At 40.1% G+C, this 18337-nt stretch overlaps 1 protein-coding gene across 10 annotated transcripts in view; it reads left to right on the forward strand.

The window, feature by feature from the left end:
- AHCYL2 (adenosylhomocysteinase like 2) overlaps positions 1-18337 on the forward strand; it is a 162478-nt gene that overhangs the window by 96709 nt on the left and 47432 nt on the right. For 2 of the 10 annotated variants that reach the window (XM_036089315.2, XM_036089318.2), the window contains exon 3: positions 12264-12345. The exons of 4 other annotated variants lie outside the window; for them this stretch is intronic. In XM_036089315.2, the coding sequence (XP_035945208.1) occupies positions 12289-12345 (57 nt within the window). In that variant the 5' untranslated portion in view covers positions 12264-12288. Of the gene's footprint in view, positions 1-11953; positions 12346-18337 lie in introns of those variants that run through there. 4 more of the 10 variants (XM_036089317.2, XM_078059554.1, XM_078059553.1 and 1 more) reach the window with 3 other exon arrangements.

Consider the following 18337-nt stretch of genomic DNA (forward strand, 5'->3'; position numbering starts at 1 on the left):
TCATATGATACTTGTCTTTCTCTGATTGACTTATTTCACTTAGCATAATACCCTCTAGTTCCATCCATGTCATTGCAAATGGCAAGATTTCGTTTTTTTGATGGTTGCATAATATTCCATTGTGTGTGTGTGTGTGTGTGTGTGTGTGTGTGTGTGTGTATCACATCTTCTTTATCCATTCATCTGTTGATGGACATCTAGGCTCTTTCCATAGTTTGGCTATTGTGGACATTGCTGCTATAAACATTGGGGTGCATGTACCCCTTCGGATCCCTACATTTGTATCTTTGGGGTAAATACCCAGTAGTGCAATTGCTGGGTCGTAGGGTAGCTCTATTTTCAACTTTTTGAGGAACCTCCATATTGTTTTCCAGAGTGGCTGCACCAGCTTGCACTCCCACCAACAGTGTAGGAGGGTTCTCCTTTCTCCACATCGTCGCCAACATCTGTCATTGCCTGACTTGTTAATGTTAGCCATTCTGACTGGTGTGAGGTCGCATCTCATTGAGGTTTTGATTTGGATTTCCCTGATGCCGAGTGATGTTGAGCACTTTTTCATGTGTCTGTTCGCCATTTGGATGTCTTCTTTGCAGAAATGTCCGTTCATGTCTTCTGCCCATTTCTTCATTGGATTATTTGTTCTTTGGGTGTTGAGTTTGTTAAGTTCTTAATAGATTTTGGATACTAGCCCTTTATCCGATATGTCATTTGCAAATATCTTCTCCCATTCTGTCGGTTGTCTTTTGGTTTTGTTGACTGTTTCCTTTGCTGTGCATAAGCTTTTTATCTTGATGAAGTCCCAATAGTTCATTTTTACCCTTGCTTCCCTTGCCTTTGGCGATGTTTCTAGGAAGAAGTTGTTGCAGCTGAGATCGAAGAGGTTGCTGCCTGTGTTCTTCTCAAGGACTTTGATGGATTCCTGTCTCACGTTGAGGTCTTTCATCCATTTTGAGTCTATTTTTGTGTGTGGTGTAAGAGAATGGTCCAGTTTCATTCTTCTGCATGTGGCTGTCCAATTTTCCCAACACCATTTGTTGAAGAGACTGTCTTTTTTCCACTGGACAGTCTTTCCTGCTTTATCAAAGATTAGTTGCCCATAGAGTTGAGGGTCCATTTCTGGGCTCTCTATTCTGTTCCACTGATCTATGTGTCTGTTTTTGTGCTAGTACCATACTGTCTTGATGATTACAGCTTTGTAATAGAGCTTGAATCTGGAATTGTGATGCCACCAGTGTTGCTTTTCTTTTTCAACATTTCTTTGGCTATTTAGGGTCTTTTCTGGTTCCATACAAATTTTAGGATTATTTGTTCCATTCTTTGGAAAGAGTTGATGGTATTTTGATAGGGCTTGCATTAAATGTGTAGATTGCTCTCGGTAGCATAGACATTTTCACAATATTTGTTCTTCCAATCCATGAGCATGGAACATTTTTCCATTTCTTTGTGTCTTTCTCAGTTTCTTTCATGAGTATTCTATAGTTTTCTGAGTATAGATTCTTTGCCTCTTTGGTTAGATTTATTCCTAGGTATCTTATGGTTTGGGGTGCAATTGTAAGTGGGATCGATTCCTTAATTTTTCTTTCTTCTGTCTTGTTGTTGGTGTATAATGAGGCAGAAGAGAGAATTAGTGATATAGAAGACCAAATGATGGAGAATAAAGAAGCTGAGAAAAAGAGATAAACAACTACTGGAACATGAGGGGAGAATTCGAGAGATAAGTGATACCATAAGACAAAACAATATTAGAATAATTGGGATCCTAGAAGAAGAAAGAGAGAGGGGGCAGAAGGTATATTGGAGGAAATTATAGTGGAGAACTTCCCTAATTTGGGGAAGGAAACAGGCATCAAAATCCAGGAGGCACAGAGAACACCCCCCAAAATCAATAAAAATAGGTCAACACCCGACATTTTTTTTTTTTTAAGATTTTATTTATTTATTTGACAAAGAGAGAGAGAGCGAGGGCAGGAACACAAGCAGGGGGACTGGGAGAGGGAGAAGCAGGCTTCCCGCCGAGCAGGGAGCCCAATGCAGCGCTCGATCCCAGGACCCTGGGATCATGACCTGAGCTAAAGGTAGATGCTTAACGACTGAGCCACCCAGGTGCCCCAACACCCCGAAATCTAATAGTAAAACTTACAAGTCTCAGAGACAAAGGGAAAATTCTGAAAGCAGCTCAGCTCAAGAGGTCTGTAACCTGCAATGGTAGAAACATTAGATTGGCAGCAGACCTATCCACAGAGACCTGGCGGGCCAGAAAGGACTGGCATGATATATTCAGAGCACTAAATGAGAAAAATATGCAGGCAAGAATACTATATCCAGATAGGCTGTCATTGAAAATAGAAGGAGAGAGAAAAAGCTTCCAGGACAAGCAAAAACTAAAAGAATTTGCAAACACCAAACCAGTCCTACAAGAAATATTGAAAGGGGTCCTCTAAGCAAAGAGAGAGCCTAAAAGTAACATAGACCAGAAAGGAACAGAGACAATATATAATAACAGTCACCTTACAGGCAATATAATGGCACTAAATTCATATCTTTCAATAGTTACCCAGAATGTAAATGGGCTAAATGCCCCAATTCAAAGACACGGTATCAGATTGGATAAAAAAACAAGACCCATCAATATGCTGTCTGCAGGAGACTCATTTTAGACCCAAAGACACCTCCAGATTTAAAGTGAGGGGTGGGAAACCATTTACCATGCTAATGGACATCAAAAGAAAGCTGGGGTGGCAATCCTTGTATCAAACAAATTAGATTTTAAACCAAAGACTGTAATAAGAGATGAGGAAGGACACTATATCATACTTAAAGGGTCTATCCAACAAGAAGATCTAACAATTTTAAATATCTATGCCCCTAACATGGGAGCAGCCAATTATATAAGCCAATTAATAACAAAATCAAAGGAACACATCAACAATAATACAATAATAGTAGGGGACTTTAACACCCCCCTCACTGAAAGGGACAGATCATCTAAGCAAAAAATCAACAGGAAATAAAGGCTTTAAATGACACACTGGACCCGATGGACTTCACAGATATATTCAGAACATTCCATCGCAAAGCAACAGAATACACATTCTTCTCTAGTGCACATGGAACATTCTCCAGAATAGATCACATCCTGGGTCACAAATCAGGTCTCAACCAGTACCAAAAGATTGGGATCATTCCCTACATATTTTCGGACCACGATGCTTTGAAACTAAACTCAATCACAAGAGGAAAGTGGGAAATAACTCAAATACATGGAGGCTAAAGAGCATCCTACTAAAGAATGAATGGGTCAACCAGGAAATTAAAGAAGAGTTAAAAAATTTCATGGAAACAATGAAAATGAAAACACAACTTGTCAAAATCTTTGGGATGCAGCAAAGGCGGTCCTAAGAGGAAAGTATATAGCAATACAAGCCTTTCTCAAGAAACAAGAAAGGTTTCAAATACACAAGCTAACCCTACACCTAAAGGAGCTGGAGAAAGAACAGCAAATAAAGCCTAAACCTAGCAGGAGAAGAGAAGTAATAAAGATCAGAGCAGAAATCAATGAAATAGAAACCAAAAAACAGTAGAACAGATCAACAAAACTAGGAGCTTGTTCTTTGAAAGAATTAATAAGACTGATAAACCCCTGGCCAGACTTATCAAAAAGAAAAGAGAAAGGACCCAAATAAATAAAATCATGAATGAAAGAGGAGAGATCACAACCAACACCAAAAAAATACAAACAATTATAAGAACATATTATGAGCAACTATATGCCAGCAAATTAGACAATCTGGAAGAAATGGATGCTTTCTAAGGGATGTATAAACTACCAAAACTGAACCAGGAAGAAATAGAAAACCTGAACAGACCCATAATCAGTAAGGAAATTGAAGCAGTCATCAAAAATCTCCCAACAAACGAGAGCCTAGGGCCAGATGGCTTCCCAGGGGAATTCTACCAAACATTTAAAGAAGAATTAAGGGCGCCTGGGTGGCTCATTCGTTAAGCGTCTACCTTCGGCTCAGGTCATGATCCCAGAGCCCTAGGATCGAGCTCTGCATTGGGCTCCTTGCTCAGCAGGAGGCCTGCCTCTCCTTCTCCCACTCCCCCTGCTTGTGTTCCCTCTCTCGCTGTGTCTCTCTGTCAAATAAATAAATAAAATCTTTAAAAAATAAAAAAATAAAGTCAAGAAGAATTAATACCTATTCTGAAACTGTTCAAAAAAATAGAAATGGAAGGAAAACTTCCAAAGTCATTTTATGAGGCCAGCATTACCTTGATCCCAAAACCAAAGACCCCATCAAAAAGGAGAATTACAGACCAATATCCCTGATGAACATGGATGCAAAAATTCTCACCAAAATACTAGCTATAGGATCCAACAGTACATTAAAAGGATTATTCACCACGACCAAGTGAGATATATTCCTGGGCTGCAAGGTTGATTCAACATCCGCAAATCAATCTATGTGATACAATACGTTAATAAAAGAAAGAACAAGAACCATATGATATTCTCAATAGATGCAGAAAAAACATTTGACAAAGTACAGCATCCTTTCTTGATTAAAACTCTTCACAGTATAGGGATAGAGGGTACATACCTCAATATCATAAAAGCCATCTATGAAAAACCCACAGCGAATATCATTCTTAATGGGGGAAAACTGAGAGCTTTTCCCCTAAGGTCAGGAACACGGCAGGGATGTCACTATCACCACTGCTATTCAACATAGTACTAGAAGTCCTAGCCTCAGCAATCAGACAACAAAAATAACTAAAAGCCATCCAAATTGGCAAAGAAGTCAAACTCTCACTCTTTGCAGATGATATGATACTTTATGTGGAAAACTCAAGAGACTCCACCCCAAAACTGCTAGAACTCATACAGGAATTCAGTAAAGTGGCAGGATATAAAATGAATGCACGGAAATCAGTTGCATTTCTGTATACCAACAACTTGACCTCTCTTTGAGGACAGTTTACCTAGAACTGCTAACTGCAGCAAACTGAACTTTGACCTGAGTGGAGCTCTATTCGCTGTGTCAGGGAAATTGAGGATTTACATTCCACACTCCACCCCCAGAATCTAGAGGACTTAACAGGGAGTGGAAAAGGTGGCGTGGTGCCTGCTTCAGCGTACTGTAGTCTCTGCATTGCTTAATTATTTATCTGAGAAACGGTGATTGGATTAGTCAGTGGCAGGGAGGTACAGAATTTTGTTATAGTGATGTTTCTATTTATGGTTTTGTCAGTTCTTAGTCATACCTGAGTCCCTTTTCTTTTCACCTTTTTTTTTTTTAGTTTTTTTTAAGATTTATTTATTTGACAGAGAGAGACACAGCAAGAGAGGGAACACAAGTAAGGGGAGTGGGAGAGGGAGAAGCAGGCTTTCCGCTGAGCAGGGAGCCCGATGCGGGGCTCGATCCCAGGACCCTGGGATCATGACCTGAGCCGAAGGCAGACGCTTAACGACTGAGCCACCCAGGCGCCCCTCTTTCTTTTCACCCTTTAGGTGCCTATCCTGTATTTTATTCAGTTGAAGCTTTACTCTGATCTAGCTATTCTTTAAGTCATTTTCTCATTCAGCACATATTCATTGGTTGTTTACTATATGCTAGGCACTTGGAATACAGGAATAAGACACATAATCTCTGCCCTCAAATTGCTTGCAGTTCTAGTTGGAAACATACAAATGATCAGTCTGGGGGATTACTCAGTAATTCACAGAATCAATCCTTAACCTAGACCAGGAGCTGGAAATGTGTACTGAAAAAAGTTACAGCTAAGCTAAATTTTGAAAGGGGTGTGTGTGTTCTTAGTGGGGGTTTGGGGGAATTTTGAGAGCTGAGGCTTGGGAGGTATGCACAAGCTAAATCAGCAGGGTCTTGTGTGTCATGCTAAGGAGTTTGGATTTTATTTTGAAGACAGTGGGGAGCTATGGAGGCATTATGAATAAGGAATTGATGTGATCAGATTTTTAAATGATTGGACTGATGATAATCACATATAAATAAGTTAATTTAACAAATAAGTTAATTTACAATATAGGCATGGAATTATCTAGGCCCTTGTCAAAGTGTAGTCCCAGCATTATTTGCATCATGTGAGAGCTGTTAACAATGTAGAATCTTGGGGGGCACCTGGGTGGCTCACTTGGTTAAGCAGCCGACTCTTGGTTTTGGCTCAGGTCATGATCTCGGGTTGCTGGGAACAAGCCCACGCCGGGCTCTGCACTTAGCAGGGAGTCTGCTTCAGGATTCTCTCTCTCCCTCTGCCCCTCCCCCCCCTCAAATAAATAAATCTTTAAAAAATATGTAGAATCTTGGGACCAAAATCGGTATTTTAATAAGATTTCCAAGTAATGTATAGGCACATTCAAGCTTATGAAGCACTGATGTAGATGGATGTGATGATGGTCAGGCTTTAGACAGCTGGTATGAAGAAAGGACAGAGTGCAAGAGATATTATGGAGTACGTATTCTTCTTTCTATTGGAATACTCTTTTCGATACTCCTCCATGCCAAATACCCACCAGGTATCCCCTACTCATCCTTTACCTTTCAGCTTAAACGGAGCTTCTCTTCCAATATGCATGATTGGCACCCTTACCATATACTCACATAGCACTCTATACTTACCTTGTCATTTTTCATATTTTTATTGTAATTACTTATTTAATTGCCTGATGGTAAGTACCATGAGAGCAGGGACTGTCTTTCTATGCTGGCTGACACATAATAGGCCCCCAATAAATATCTGTGGTTTGATTGAATGAATTCATCATGTAGAAGATGGATTTGGGTGTATTCGGGAATAAACAGGTTATATTTGTAGTGATAGTGAATTTTAAAGTTCCAGGCACTGTTCTAAGTGATATAATATAATATTATATATAATAGTATAATATATATACTATTATATATATAATATAATAGTATAATATATTATTATATATAATAGTATAAATATGTATATACATTTATATGTATATGATTTATTTGATCCTCTCAGCAGTCCTATAAGGTAGATACTTTTAATATCCTCATTTTACAGATGAGAAAACTGAGGCATGGGGAGGATAAGTAATTTGCCTAAGGTTACATAGTTAGTGTGAGTCAAGTAAACCAGACAGTCTGGTACCACTCTGCTATGTCTGGTTTTGGACAAAATAACTTCCTGGCACTTTTTATATATTTCTATGTATTATTTAATTTTGATAACATCAATATGAGGAAGGCATTATTATCCTGTTTTACAGATGAGGAAGCAAAGACTCAAAAAGTTATATAGCTTATATAGTTATATCTTCATGTAAAGATACACAAAGGTAGTACGTGGACAGAGCTAGCCTTTAAACCCAAGCCTATCTAGCTCCAAAGCCTGCAGTTTTACCAGTAATGGTGATGTCTCCATGTGGAGTCTAAAATACCTGTGGGATATGAGTCTTAAGGTACTGAGAGGATACCTAATATTTAGGTTGTGGGTAGGGGGAGAATTCAACAATCCCATTTGCTCTGGTAGCATTAGCACTTCCAGTTTGCAGGGGCAGGGGAGTTCTGAGGCCTACCAATTCCAGCCAGCCTCATAACTGACCAGATAGAACTTTGAACTCAGGAGATTAAGAATCTTAGCCTCTACAATAAGCTGTAACTTAGGTGACTAAGGAGTAGTTAACACTTTTTCTTACAGCCTCAGAGAAACCAGATAGCTTAGAAATACTGAATGTCAGAACTGGAAGGAACCAGTTCTAACCTCCCACAGTCCACTATTCCCCCCCTCCCCCTTGTTTTATAATGAGGAAACTGAAGAAGAGAGTAATTAGGTGACTTGCCAACATCTAATAAAACCATGAGAGACAAGCCAGGAATAGAGGACAGGGTCACATTCATGTATTCTTTGCCCTATGACTTTCTAGGTTCCAGATTTATCACCTCTTATTTAAAACTGTTCTGCCATTGTAGTTACTTCTTCATCGCTGCGTGGTTCTTTTTGACTCTGTCCCCCTGGAAATACTGACTTGTTTTTTCTCCTCTAGCCAAGCATACACTCACTCTGGCAAGTCACCTGGCTTACTTTCTTTAACAACACTGCTATCAGATCACCACTGGCAGGAGCACAACTGGCACGTACAACTTCAAATTGTTCTTCTTGGAGTGCAAATGAGATTCTTTTGAACTATTCACACACATGGTCAGTTTTGTAAAACTTGAAGGGCCACGGGCGCAAATGTAGTTTGTGTAACTTCTTTTTTTCTGAAATTGCAAAGTTCTCACCTAAATGTTAAGAGTGCTTATTATAGATAACCATGTGCAGTGGTCTCACTCCTGCCCCTTCTATATGGTAAAATGAAATAAGATTGTAAACAACTTTATAACTAGTACTTACCCCCAGGCCTCATACCAGATGCACCCCCACTTCGTTACTAGACCTTCGGTTCCCAAAGGTGGTAACAACTCCTCTTGTGCTTTTGTTTCACAGTCATTGCAGAAGGATGTAGTGAGGCTGCAGTTTACAAAGAAAGTCTACTTTAGTTAAACCCTACGCTAAGAAAAACAAACAGGGGTGCCTCAGTGGCCCAGTCGGTTGAGCTTCAGACTCTTGGTTTCAGCTCAGGTCCTGATCTCAGGCTCGTGAGATGAGCCCAGCATTGCCTCCGTGCTCAGCTCCGAGTCCACTTGAGACTTTCTCTTCCCGCCCCTCCCTCCCCCGCCCCTCTTATGCTCTGGCTCTCTCTAAAATAAATAAATAAAATTTTAAAAACAAACAAAAAGTTATAACTAAAATGACAGTTTAGCCTGCAAAAGTGATATATTTTGTGCTTATTCTTTTATTCTCACCCCTGTCTTCTTTAAAAGTCATTTTCTTCCATGTTTTAACATTACCATGAGGGCAGTCATCTTCCATTTATTTAATAAGTGATTATGTAGGAAACATCTAGAGGAACACCGATAATCTAGTAGTTTGCTGATCACTGAAATATTTTCAGGGTTGGACTCCACTCTTTTGGCCTTGATTTGTTCGTAAAAGCTTTATTATGATGCAGATCATAATGGATTACAAATGATGCAGATCAAGCAATGGAAAGCAGAGATAATATAATTAAGGATTAAAACCCTATTAAGGACTCACCACAAATAAGTCCTAGCTGTAGGCAGTAGTGTAACTAAGCCTCTGTATATATAAAATAATGTTCCAAATTCAGTAAAATGGACATAAATGTATTGAACACCTTGATTATGCAAGTTACTCCAAGAGTACTGTAAGGTGTACATACAGCATACAGAATTTGATAATTCTTTAAGCCCTTACTGTGTGCCAGACACTGTGGGCAAATCAAACTGACTAAGCCCTTGAAAAGCCTGGAATTTAATGAGAGACAACACACGTACACAGTAGTTTTAATATGAGGAAGGGTGAAAATAGTGATGTGACCAAAGACCAATACTAGAGGAAAGGGAGATTGCTTTTTCAAGTCAGATTCCATGGCAGTACTATCATTTGAGCAGAACCTTGAGGAATTTGCATAAATGAAGATGATGGAAGTGAAGGCAGAATGAATGCATTTCAATTTGGGAAAATGGCATGAGCAAAGGCATGAGGTGGGAAAGGACACAGAATAATAGTGACATAAGTAAGAGCTACCATTTAGTAAGCCCTTGGTGTATACACACTTTTTAAATCCTTGCATCAATCCTGTGAGGTGGCTATTATTATTATTATTGCACTGTATGGATTGGAAAACTGGAGGGAGAGGGAGGTTATTAAAGGGCAGAGTCAGTGTTCTCACCAGGTCTGTTTAATTCCCAAGCCAGGAGTCTTAGTTGCTGTGCTTTGTGGTCTTCACCTTCAGAAAATAGTGGGCAATACAGCTTTCCTAGGGATGGAGTATGTACGGGGATATGGAGTGGGAGACTATCTTGGAAAGGATTTATAGAGGGTTTTTAGGAGGCAGTGAAAATGGATAGGGAAGGACAGATGACAGGCTTGGAAGAGGGTTCAAAAACAACTGGCAACGTATTGTTCTGGGGACTGGGGAAAGGGGGGAATCAAAGATGACTGGGGTTTGTATTTGGTTGACTGAGGGAATAGAGGTAGAAAAGTGAGAAGAAACTTATTTTGAGGGCTTGGGGTGGGGAGGAAGGATGGAGCAATCATTTTGATTTGGGACATGTTGCATTTAAAACAGATGGAAGATACCATTGGAGATTTAGGCAGCAAATGTAACTTCTCATTCTATTAAGAAGTTTGGATTATAAGGAAGACCAGGGGGTGCCTGGGTGGCTCAGTCGGTTAAGTGTCTGCCTTCAGCTCAGGTCATGATCTCAGGGTCCTGGGATCTAGTTTCACTTGTTCCCTCTACCTCTCTCTCTCTCTCAAAGAAGTAAATAAAATCTTTAAAAAAAAAAAAAAAAAGGAAGACCAGAGGACAATAACTGGAGGTGGCTGACACCTAAGGCTTTATCAGAATTGACACCCTGACCTCAGAGGGCATATTGTTCCTGCATTTCATCGGCCTTCTATATCTTGGCATCACTCATTGTTTCACTCCATAGCCCCTCTGTGACCACAGCTTCCTTTACTTCCACCTCTGCTGTTCGCTCTTCTTCTTCTTCTTCTTTTTTTTTTTTAGAGGGAGAAGCAGCAGGAGAGGGAGAGAGAGAATCTTAAGCTGGCTCCACGCCCATAGTAGGGCTCAGACTCACAACCCTGAGATCATGACCTGAGCCTCCCAGCCACCCCTGCTGTTCTCTCTTCTTACTACATCTGATCTCTACCTGCCCTGTGATCTCTCATCCTTTAACCCTTCTGCATTCACTGGGTCCAACAGGCCCCTTCTGTTTTCACCTGCCTTTCTTTCTAGTCTAGACATACAGGTCAGGTATTTGAACCCTGCCTTCTCTGGCATCTTACAATACTTCTTCCCCTAGACATTACCTTCCTCTCCATTCCACATCCAAAGGATCATTCTCTTAACCAGTGAAGGCCCTAAGGGGCAATGAACCAATAATCCTGATTTTAATATTATAATCATCGGCTCTAGAAAAATTATCCTCTGCGATGGGACTTAACACTGAAAGAATCTCTGGTCCTTGAAAGGGACCAAAGCAGGCATATCCCATTGGGCTTACTTTGTGCCTGAAATCTATGGTACTCTTACTGGATAATACACTCTAGGAATGGGCAGAGCAGGTGAAATAGGTCAGGCCACCTTTAGTTTTGTCTTATTTCCCAATTTCTGAAGTATGCAGAGAGGAGGGAGCTGGCGTAGGAACCTAAAGAGGGAACAGCTTTTGAGGTCCCTTTAAGGTGATAGTGTATAGGGCTACTGTGTTGGCATCTCGTCTTTTCCCAAAACTAGACTGGTGAGTAAAAACCCGCTCTGGATAGGGACTTGGAGGCAGCACTAGTCTTGATTGGAAACCTTGGCTTCCTCTAAACCTACACTGTTAGCTCCTGACTAGCCTCAGGGATGCAGCTCGTTTACAATTGGCACCTATGTTTCTGCCCCTGAAGGCTCTTGGACCTTCATGTACATAGCACAGGGAGCCAGCAGAGGGAGTTGTGGTCCCAGAACTTTCTTTAGAGCTTCTAATTTCTGATTTTGCAAGAGATCTTCCCTGGCACCATCAGAATCAAATCTCCCTTGCAATAAGAATTTAACTTGAGATATGCCTGCGTTTGGTGCCAGACCCCTAGTGTGAGCAGATGGGGAAGTTCTGCATAGCTGTTTAAACTTGAAAGCCATAAGGAACTCTTGATTTCAAGGAAACGCCTGTTTACTGTGCAGATCCAAATCAAGCAACTCTTGAGAAATGGGAGTGCCTTCTTGACCTCGATCCTTATTGATCTTGGTATCAGTACCTCCAGTGACGTGTCCTGAGGGGCGGGAGAAAATTAACAACTGCCTTACACACCGGGAAAGAGAGGAAGCCTGACTGTTGTGGCAGAAAGTCCCCACTGGGGAGGCAGGGGTTGCGTGTTTGGGTAGCATTAAGCAGTGAGTGTCCTGTGGGAAGTTCAGTGCCTGGGTACAGAACCTTGCATCAGCTCCGATTTTGAATCAAAAGCAGAAGGTTTGAAGCGGGCCAGTCAGGGACTTGTCAGGCAGTTGACTAATGACCTTAATTTGAATAGAAAGCCTCTGTGAAAGGGGATGCAGCTTCTGCTAGATATTGTAAATTTCTGAATCACTAGGTTTGGTTCTGCTTTGGGGCACTGAAAAAACCCTGGCATTTCCAAACCAGCTTTCCCTTTTGCTTCAGGATATATATTACCCAAGCCTGCACTATGGAGAAGTGGGACGGTAATGAAGGCACCTCAGCTTTTCACGTGCCTGAGTGGATGGTGAGTGCTTTGGTCACTTTGCTTTTCCTTCTGTTTCTTGGTAATGAGGCAACCATTTCTGACAGGTGACAGGGATCACCTGGGACAAGTCCCTACCAAGATCTGTGGTTGGGAGAACAGTTATTCCTCTAATTTCTGATGAGTTCCTGTGTCCTGGATCACCCCTGTTTCTTAATTGCAAGTGAAGCTGAGGAAGGTCTGAGAGCTGCCTGGCCAGAGTCGGCGTATTGCCTGGTTGTCTGTGCTGGGCTGGAGTTCCCTACTGCTGCTGGTCTACCTCATGGATTGTATTCTGTAATTGCTTCGCACTCTCTTTGCAAGCTGATGCTTAGTTTATTTCTCATGGGGGTAAAGAAAAAGAATAGTGGTGGGGGAGGGAAACAGAACTTATGGAAATGGTGGTCTCTCAAGTCTCTGAAAAGATTTAAGATATTTCTTGCCTACCTGCCCATTTTTTCCCTCCAGTCAAAACATTTCCCCAAATATGCTTTATATGTATTATTTCTAAGGGGCAGGAAGTATAGCTCTCTTGGTACTGTTCTTCAAAATGTCATATTTGCCTGATAGATATTTTTAATATAATTTAAATATAAGGACTTGTTTGTTGATAAGAACTAGTACTTAAAACCTAGTATTTTAGATCCAGTTTCAACTTCTAATTTAAAAACAGCAACTATCCTCATGTTCCTGTCTGGTCTCTTCTAGGTTTAGCCTGATTTCTTACAGTCTATACCAGCCTTATGTTTTTATATATATGTATATATGTATGTTTCCCTATGGAAAACTGGTTAGACTATTATATACAGCATATTCCAAGTTCTTTTCAGTGTTTATGGAATTATGGACTTAAATAATCATCTATACCAAGATTGAGTATATAGTAGGCCTGACAAAGGCCCAACTGAAGAGCCCACATTTCAACTCTCACTGTCACAACTATTGTTTATTATTTCTGTTGGGGTTATTGCTGTTGTTCTTGTTTCAGAACCTTGTGCTCAGTTTTAAAATGTTTGATGTAAAGAACTCCTAGCCATTCATAGGCTTATTTCAAATAATGTAGTGTTTTAAAATTGTTAGAAAGGATTCACATAATAATTCTCGTTGGATTGTAAGTTTGTTTTTGAATCTCCAGCCACTCACTAATACATAAGAATGGGGAGCAAGAATTTTGGTTTTCTTAGGGGAGGGACCACATTAAGATAGTAAACTTTGGTATTTCTTTTTTTTTTTTTTCTAAACTTTGGTACATTGATAAAGGAATATTACAGAAGAATTCCACAGAACATTAGTGAGTCAACTCAGAATCCATAAAAGTTTTATGGTAACTCTTACTCTCGTAACAGTCCTCACTGTTTTATCTGCAGCATGTGCTCTCCAGAGGAGCTCCTACTGAACCTTTACTACTTCTTTTTATTTATGGGAACAAGAAAACTGTCCTACAGGAGTTAGTGACTTGCTTAAGGGATATGCTCTAGGACTTCCCAACTTTTAGAAAACATTCTTTGGTAAAGCACAACTCTGCTTTGTTTTGAATATGGCATTCTCACTTAGAGATTTCTTTGCCCTTCTCTCTCAAAAACCAGGAAAATACTTTTGATCAGCAAAAATTTTTTAACAACAGCAAGAAAGAGTAGGGTGGAGCTTGTCTTCATTAACTCAGTTTCTTCATCTATCTTTTCCTTGCCAAAGATTAACCTCTTGAGGCTTTCTTTCAGATACCACATAAGTCATTAATTTCTGACCTGGCCTAGAAGTGCTTCATTAGGCTTCTACTGATATCCACTTACCCAGCAAAGTGAGCCATCAAGGACCCTCTAGTGTATATTGCCTATAGACTTTACCTATGAAATATTAGAGTGCCTTTTAAACCCCAAGAGAAAACCCTGGAGCCATCTCCTATGTTGGGGGTCAAAATTTCAATTTAAGAAGGTTTTAACCAAATGTCTGACTCATGTTCCAGTTTATACATTAATGTAATTAAATTTCCACTGAGACCATCCTTGCCTCCAAAGGAAACATTACAAGGCTCTCAAACCTTTCAAGAGGAAAATTTAGCAGAGGAGGTGCATTATAACATGTCTTTCTTCGTTAATGATCAACAGCAATAAGGGACTTGCATGCTCCTTAGAGAACAGAACTCAGACCACACATAGCAGCTGACTACTCACATCTCTGATTCCCAGCAGGGAAATAAGCCAGGACAAAGTTTGAAGACTCCCCATCTTGAGAATTGATAAGGTAGACCTTCAAGTTAACATTCCATCAGTCACTGGAAAACTTCTGGAGCCTCTGCTCCTTAGCTGTTTTCATGTGAAGGATTTTTTAGCCTTGTTCAGAAATTTTATAGCTAAAAGATTGGGGAACATATCCTTTTAAAGACTCTCCTTATTAATGTTTTTACTTCCCTTGAGAAATCTTTAGTCTCTACTGGTAGGTGAAATACCTCCTCTTATGTGCATGGAGATCAGCAGTAACCTCTTTTTAAAGTTTTTACATTTTGATGTTTCCTCCTCCCATCCAAGCTGTCTGTAGTACTTGGTACTTTTCCATAGGAACTCTGATTGACTTTCCTGAGTACCCAGCCAGCTGGTTACCCAATTTTCTTTTGGCTAGAAATAATCTCTTTTATAGGTGAAGAATCTGTTCAGGCAACTCATTTAGCTTGGAAGAGAGATGTGTCTAAGAATGCTTGAACCATGCCTACTTGGAAGTAAAAGAAAAATCTTTAAGGTATCTGGTAAATGGTGGTAGAGGTAGCTTGACTATAACTCTGGGTCTGGATTGACATTTAAAAGGAAAGACCTATTTGAGAAACTGGTGAAAACTATGGGCCCTCTACCCAGGAAAATATACACATACACAGAATTTTGTATTCTATGTTGGGGGTGGATCTGGACATCCATGGACTCTAGGTGAAGAACTTTTGACCTAAAAGAATAGAAATGTTAGTATTTTATACTTATGTATCATTACGTAGTTGCCAAAACCCTCTTATGTACATCATTTTTTAAATTTTCTCAGTGCACATTTGAGATAGGCAAAGGAGCTATTATCGTTCCCATTTTATAAATGAGGATTACCAGTGTTAAGTGCTGAAATGTTAAGAAATGGAGAGAGAGAGAGAAAAAACCACTGGTGATCATCCTTTGTAGTACAACTTTATGTGCTTGAAAAGGAATTGTTTTCTCTTGGCCTGATCCTCTTTAGGGTAAATTGATCTTCTGTCCTCCCCAAGAGTCCTGTTTTTCTTAATGTATTAACCATCTGTTCTTAACAGCCTTCAATTGTGAAAATCAGATTTAGACCCAGTTCTCTTTATATCCTGTGTTGGGTATAAAGAAATGATCACCTCATTCTATTCTCTGACCTTTCAAATAACCTTTTCTGCCTATAAATATGCCTCCATGGTTGTAGTCACAGATAGGATAAAATGGTTGGCTCAGGAGAGAGTCAAGAGCATTAGGGCTGCTTTATTTATGCTTGGAGTAAGTGTTAGAGCAGTGTTTCTCTGAAGCAGAGTCCCCAGACCAGCAGCATTAAATCACCTGGGAGCTTGTTGAAAACGCAAAATCTTCAGCCCCACCCAGATTTACTAAATCAGAAACTCTGGGGATGGAGCTTAACAGTGCCTTTTAATAAGCCCTGTGGATGCTTTTGGTGTGCACCTAAAGTTTGAGAACTACTTTGTTAGATAAACTTGTTAAGTAGTAAGGCTTTTCCTGTCAGTAATAGTGTCCTTAAATGTCTTCTAGTTGGATTTGGTATAGATCTGCAGCTCCGTCAGGCTCGGGTCTAGTCAGTTAAGCCTTGGACCAACAAGTTCCCTTTCACCTGAGTGAGGAAAATCCAGAACCAGCTGAGAGTGTACTAGGAAGAGCAGAAGTTTAGTGATTCACTCTGCAAGCAGAAAGAGACTGATCTGTCTTATTTTGTGAAATTATGAGTAAGAGATCAGGATTGTCATGGGTGATAGTGAATCATATTTGAGTTCAGTTAATTTCTGTTTTAATTTTTGGTAGTGACATGGGGCAAAGTTGCCAATTAAAGAGCTGTTAGAGGGGCACCTGGGTGGCTCAGATGGTTAAGTGTCTGCCTTCAGCTCAGGTCATGATCCCAGGGTCCTGGGATTGAGCCCAGCGTGGGGCTCCTTGCTCACGGGAGAGCCTGCTTCTCCCTCTCCCTGCTGTTCCCCCTGCTTGTGCTCTCTCTCTCTCTCTCACTCTCTCTCTGTCAAATGAATGAATGAATGAATGAATGAATGAATAAATAAATAAATAAAAAGAGCTGTAAGATTTCAAATTCTATGAGTAGCCATTTCAGAATTGTTTGATCAGAGCCTCAAGATCATTTGGGCTGATATCATTTCTGAGATCCCATCTGATAAAAAAGTAAATTTAAAGCGTAATTTGATTTTATTATTATTTTTTAAAGTGTAATTTTAAATCATATAAGTTTAAGGATAAATTAAGAGGAATGGGATGGGGCTAGTGTACCTAGGATTAGGACCAGGGGACTTTTTCATCTTCTGATTAATATAAGGTGTGGTGTAGTAGAAGGAACTTTAGCTCTGTCATAAACACAGGCTCTTGTTGCAGTCCCATCACTGACTTGCTGTGAGACCTCCAGCAAATAATTTGTTCTCTCAGGGCTGCCCTTCCCTAATTTGTCAGATGGGGATAATGATGTCTACTTTGTAAGATTCTTGTACTGATTAATAGAAGTAACATATATGCAGGGCTATGCATGCACAGTAGGAACTTAATAAATATTAGCCCTCCTCCCTTTATTCCATTCTTCCAGAGATCTTTTCTCTCAAAATAAAGATTATCCTAAAAAAAAAAATCTACCATTTTATGTTCTTTCTTGTGCTCAACAAGCAGTCTCTCTTTTTTAAAGGAAGAATTCAAATCACATTCCCACCCCTGTCTCTGTAACATACGGTCAAATGTAGCTTTCCTATTCACTGGGTCCCTTCCAGAAATCAACAAATAAATAATGTGATTCTTTGACCTTTCATTTGACCCTTTATCTGATATATAACAAGGTCATTGTGATTCTGGGGACTCTGAGGAAATAGGAAGTTCTCCTTTGTAGTCACACTTCCCACGAAACACACAGTTTTTTAAAAACTTTGGAAAAAAACACTCACCACCTAATCAGCAACAATCTTGAGATGGGACTAGGAACGATATGTCAAAACCTATGTAAAAGATGCACAATTTAAAGCAACAGGCTGAGAATGTTGATTTCCTTGGTGACAAAGCTAAAACCAGTGTCCTCAGCCTGATGAACCCAAGAACACAGGCTGCCTCAGCATTTGGCACCATTTTTTTACCTTCTTAATAAATTCCCTCATTGTTTTAGTGACTCTGTAGTTAATTTTTTTCTAATGAGACTAGGTTAACTAAAATCATCTGACATGGAAAAGGAGGAGGTAAGGTTAAAAAAGAACCTAATTAGCAAGTTAATTATAGCAGGCAAAAAAGTGCACGGGTTATATAAATAAGCTATTGTTATGCGCATGCAAGTTGGGCCTTGTCAAGGGACTTGTTAGGGTTTAGAGGTCAGAGGATCCGTGTAATTAGGTGTTTAGGAAAAAAAAATAATAAAAGCAAAACAGCTACCAGAATTAGGAATGGTTGATGAGCCACTAACAGAAATGCCTTATTAAATTGGGCTCTACTGCTGGAGGGGTTGTTGGAGCTGCTTCAGGGATTCCAGGGAAGGGCAGCCCTCCCCCCATGCCCCCAAAAAAAGCTAGCTGGAACCAGAGCCAACAGAATTGCTGATGAGGAAAGTTTAAAGGCCTAGCCACAAGGGTCCCTGGACCGGAGAGGTGGCTGTAGGGCTGGTAATGTCACTATGCTGGGCAGCAAGAAGAAATACATTGTCAATGGCAACTCTGGGATTAAAGCCCAGGTGAGGCTAAGCTCTTATTTAACCAGGCTTGCTGCCGCGATAGCCATTATTGTAATAGGCCCGCTGCTTTTTT

The sequence above is a fragment of the Halichoerus grypus genome, chromosome 12 (assembly GCF_964656455.1).
Source record: "Halichoerus grypus chromosome 12, mHalGry1.hap1.1, whole genome shotgun sequence".
Taxonomy (NCBI): Eukaryota; Metazoa; Chordata; class Mammalia; order Carnivora; family Phocidae; genus Halichoerus; species Halichoerus grypus.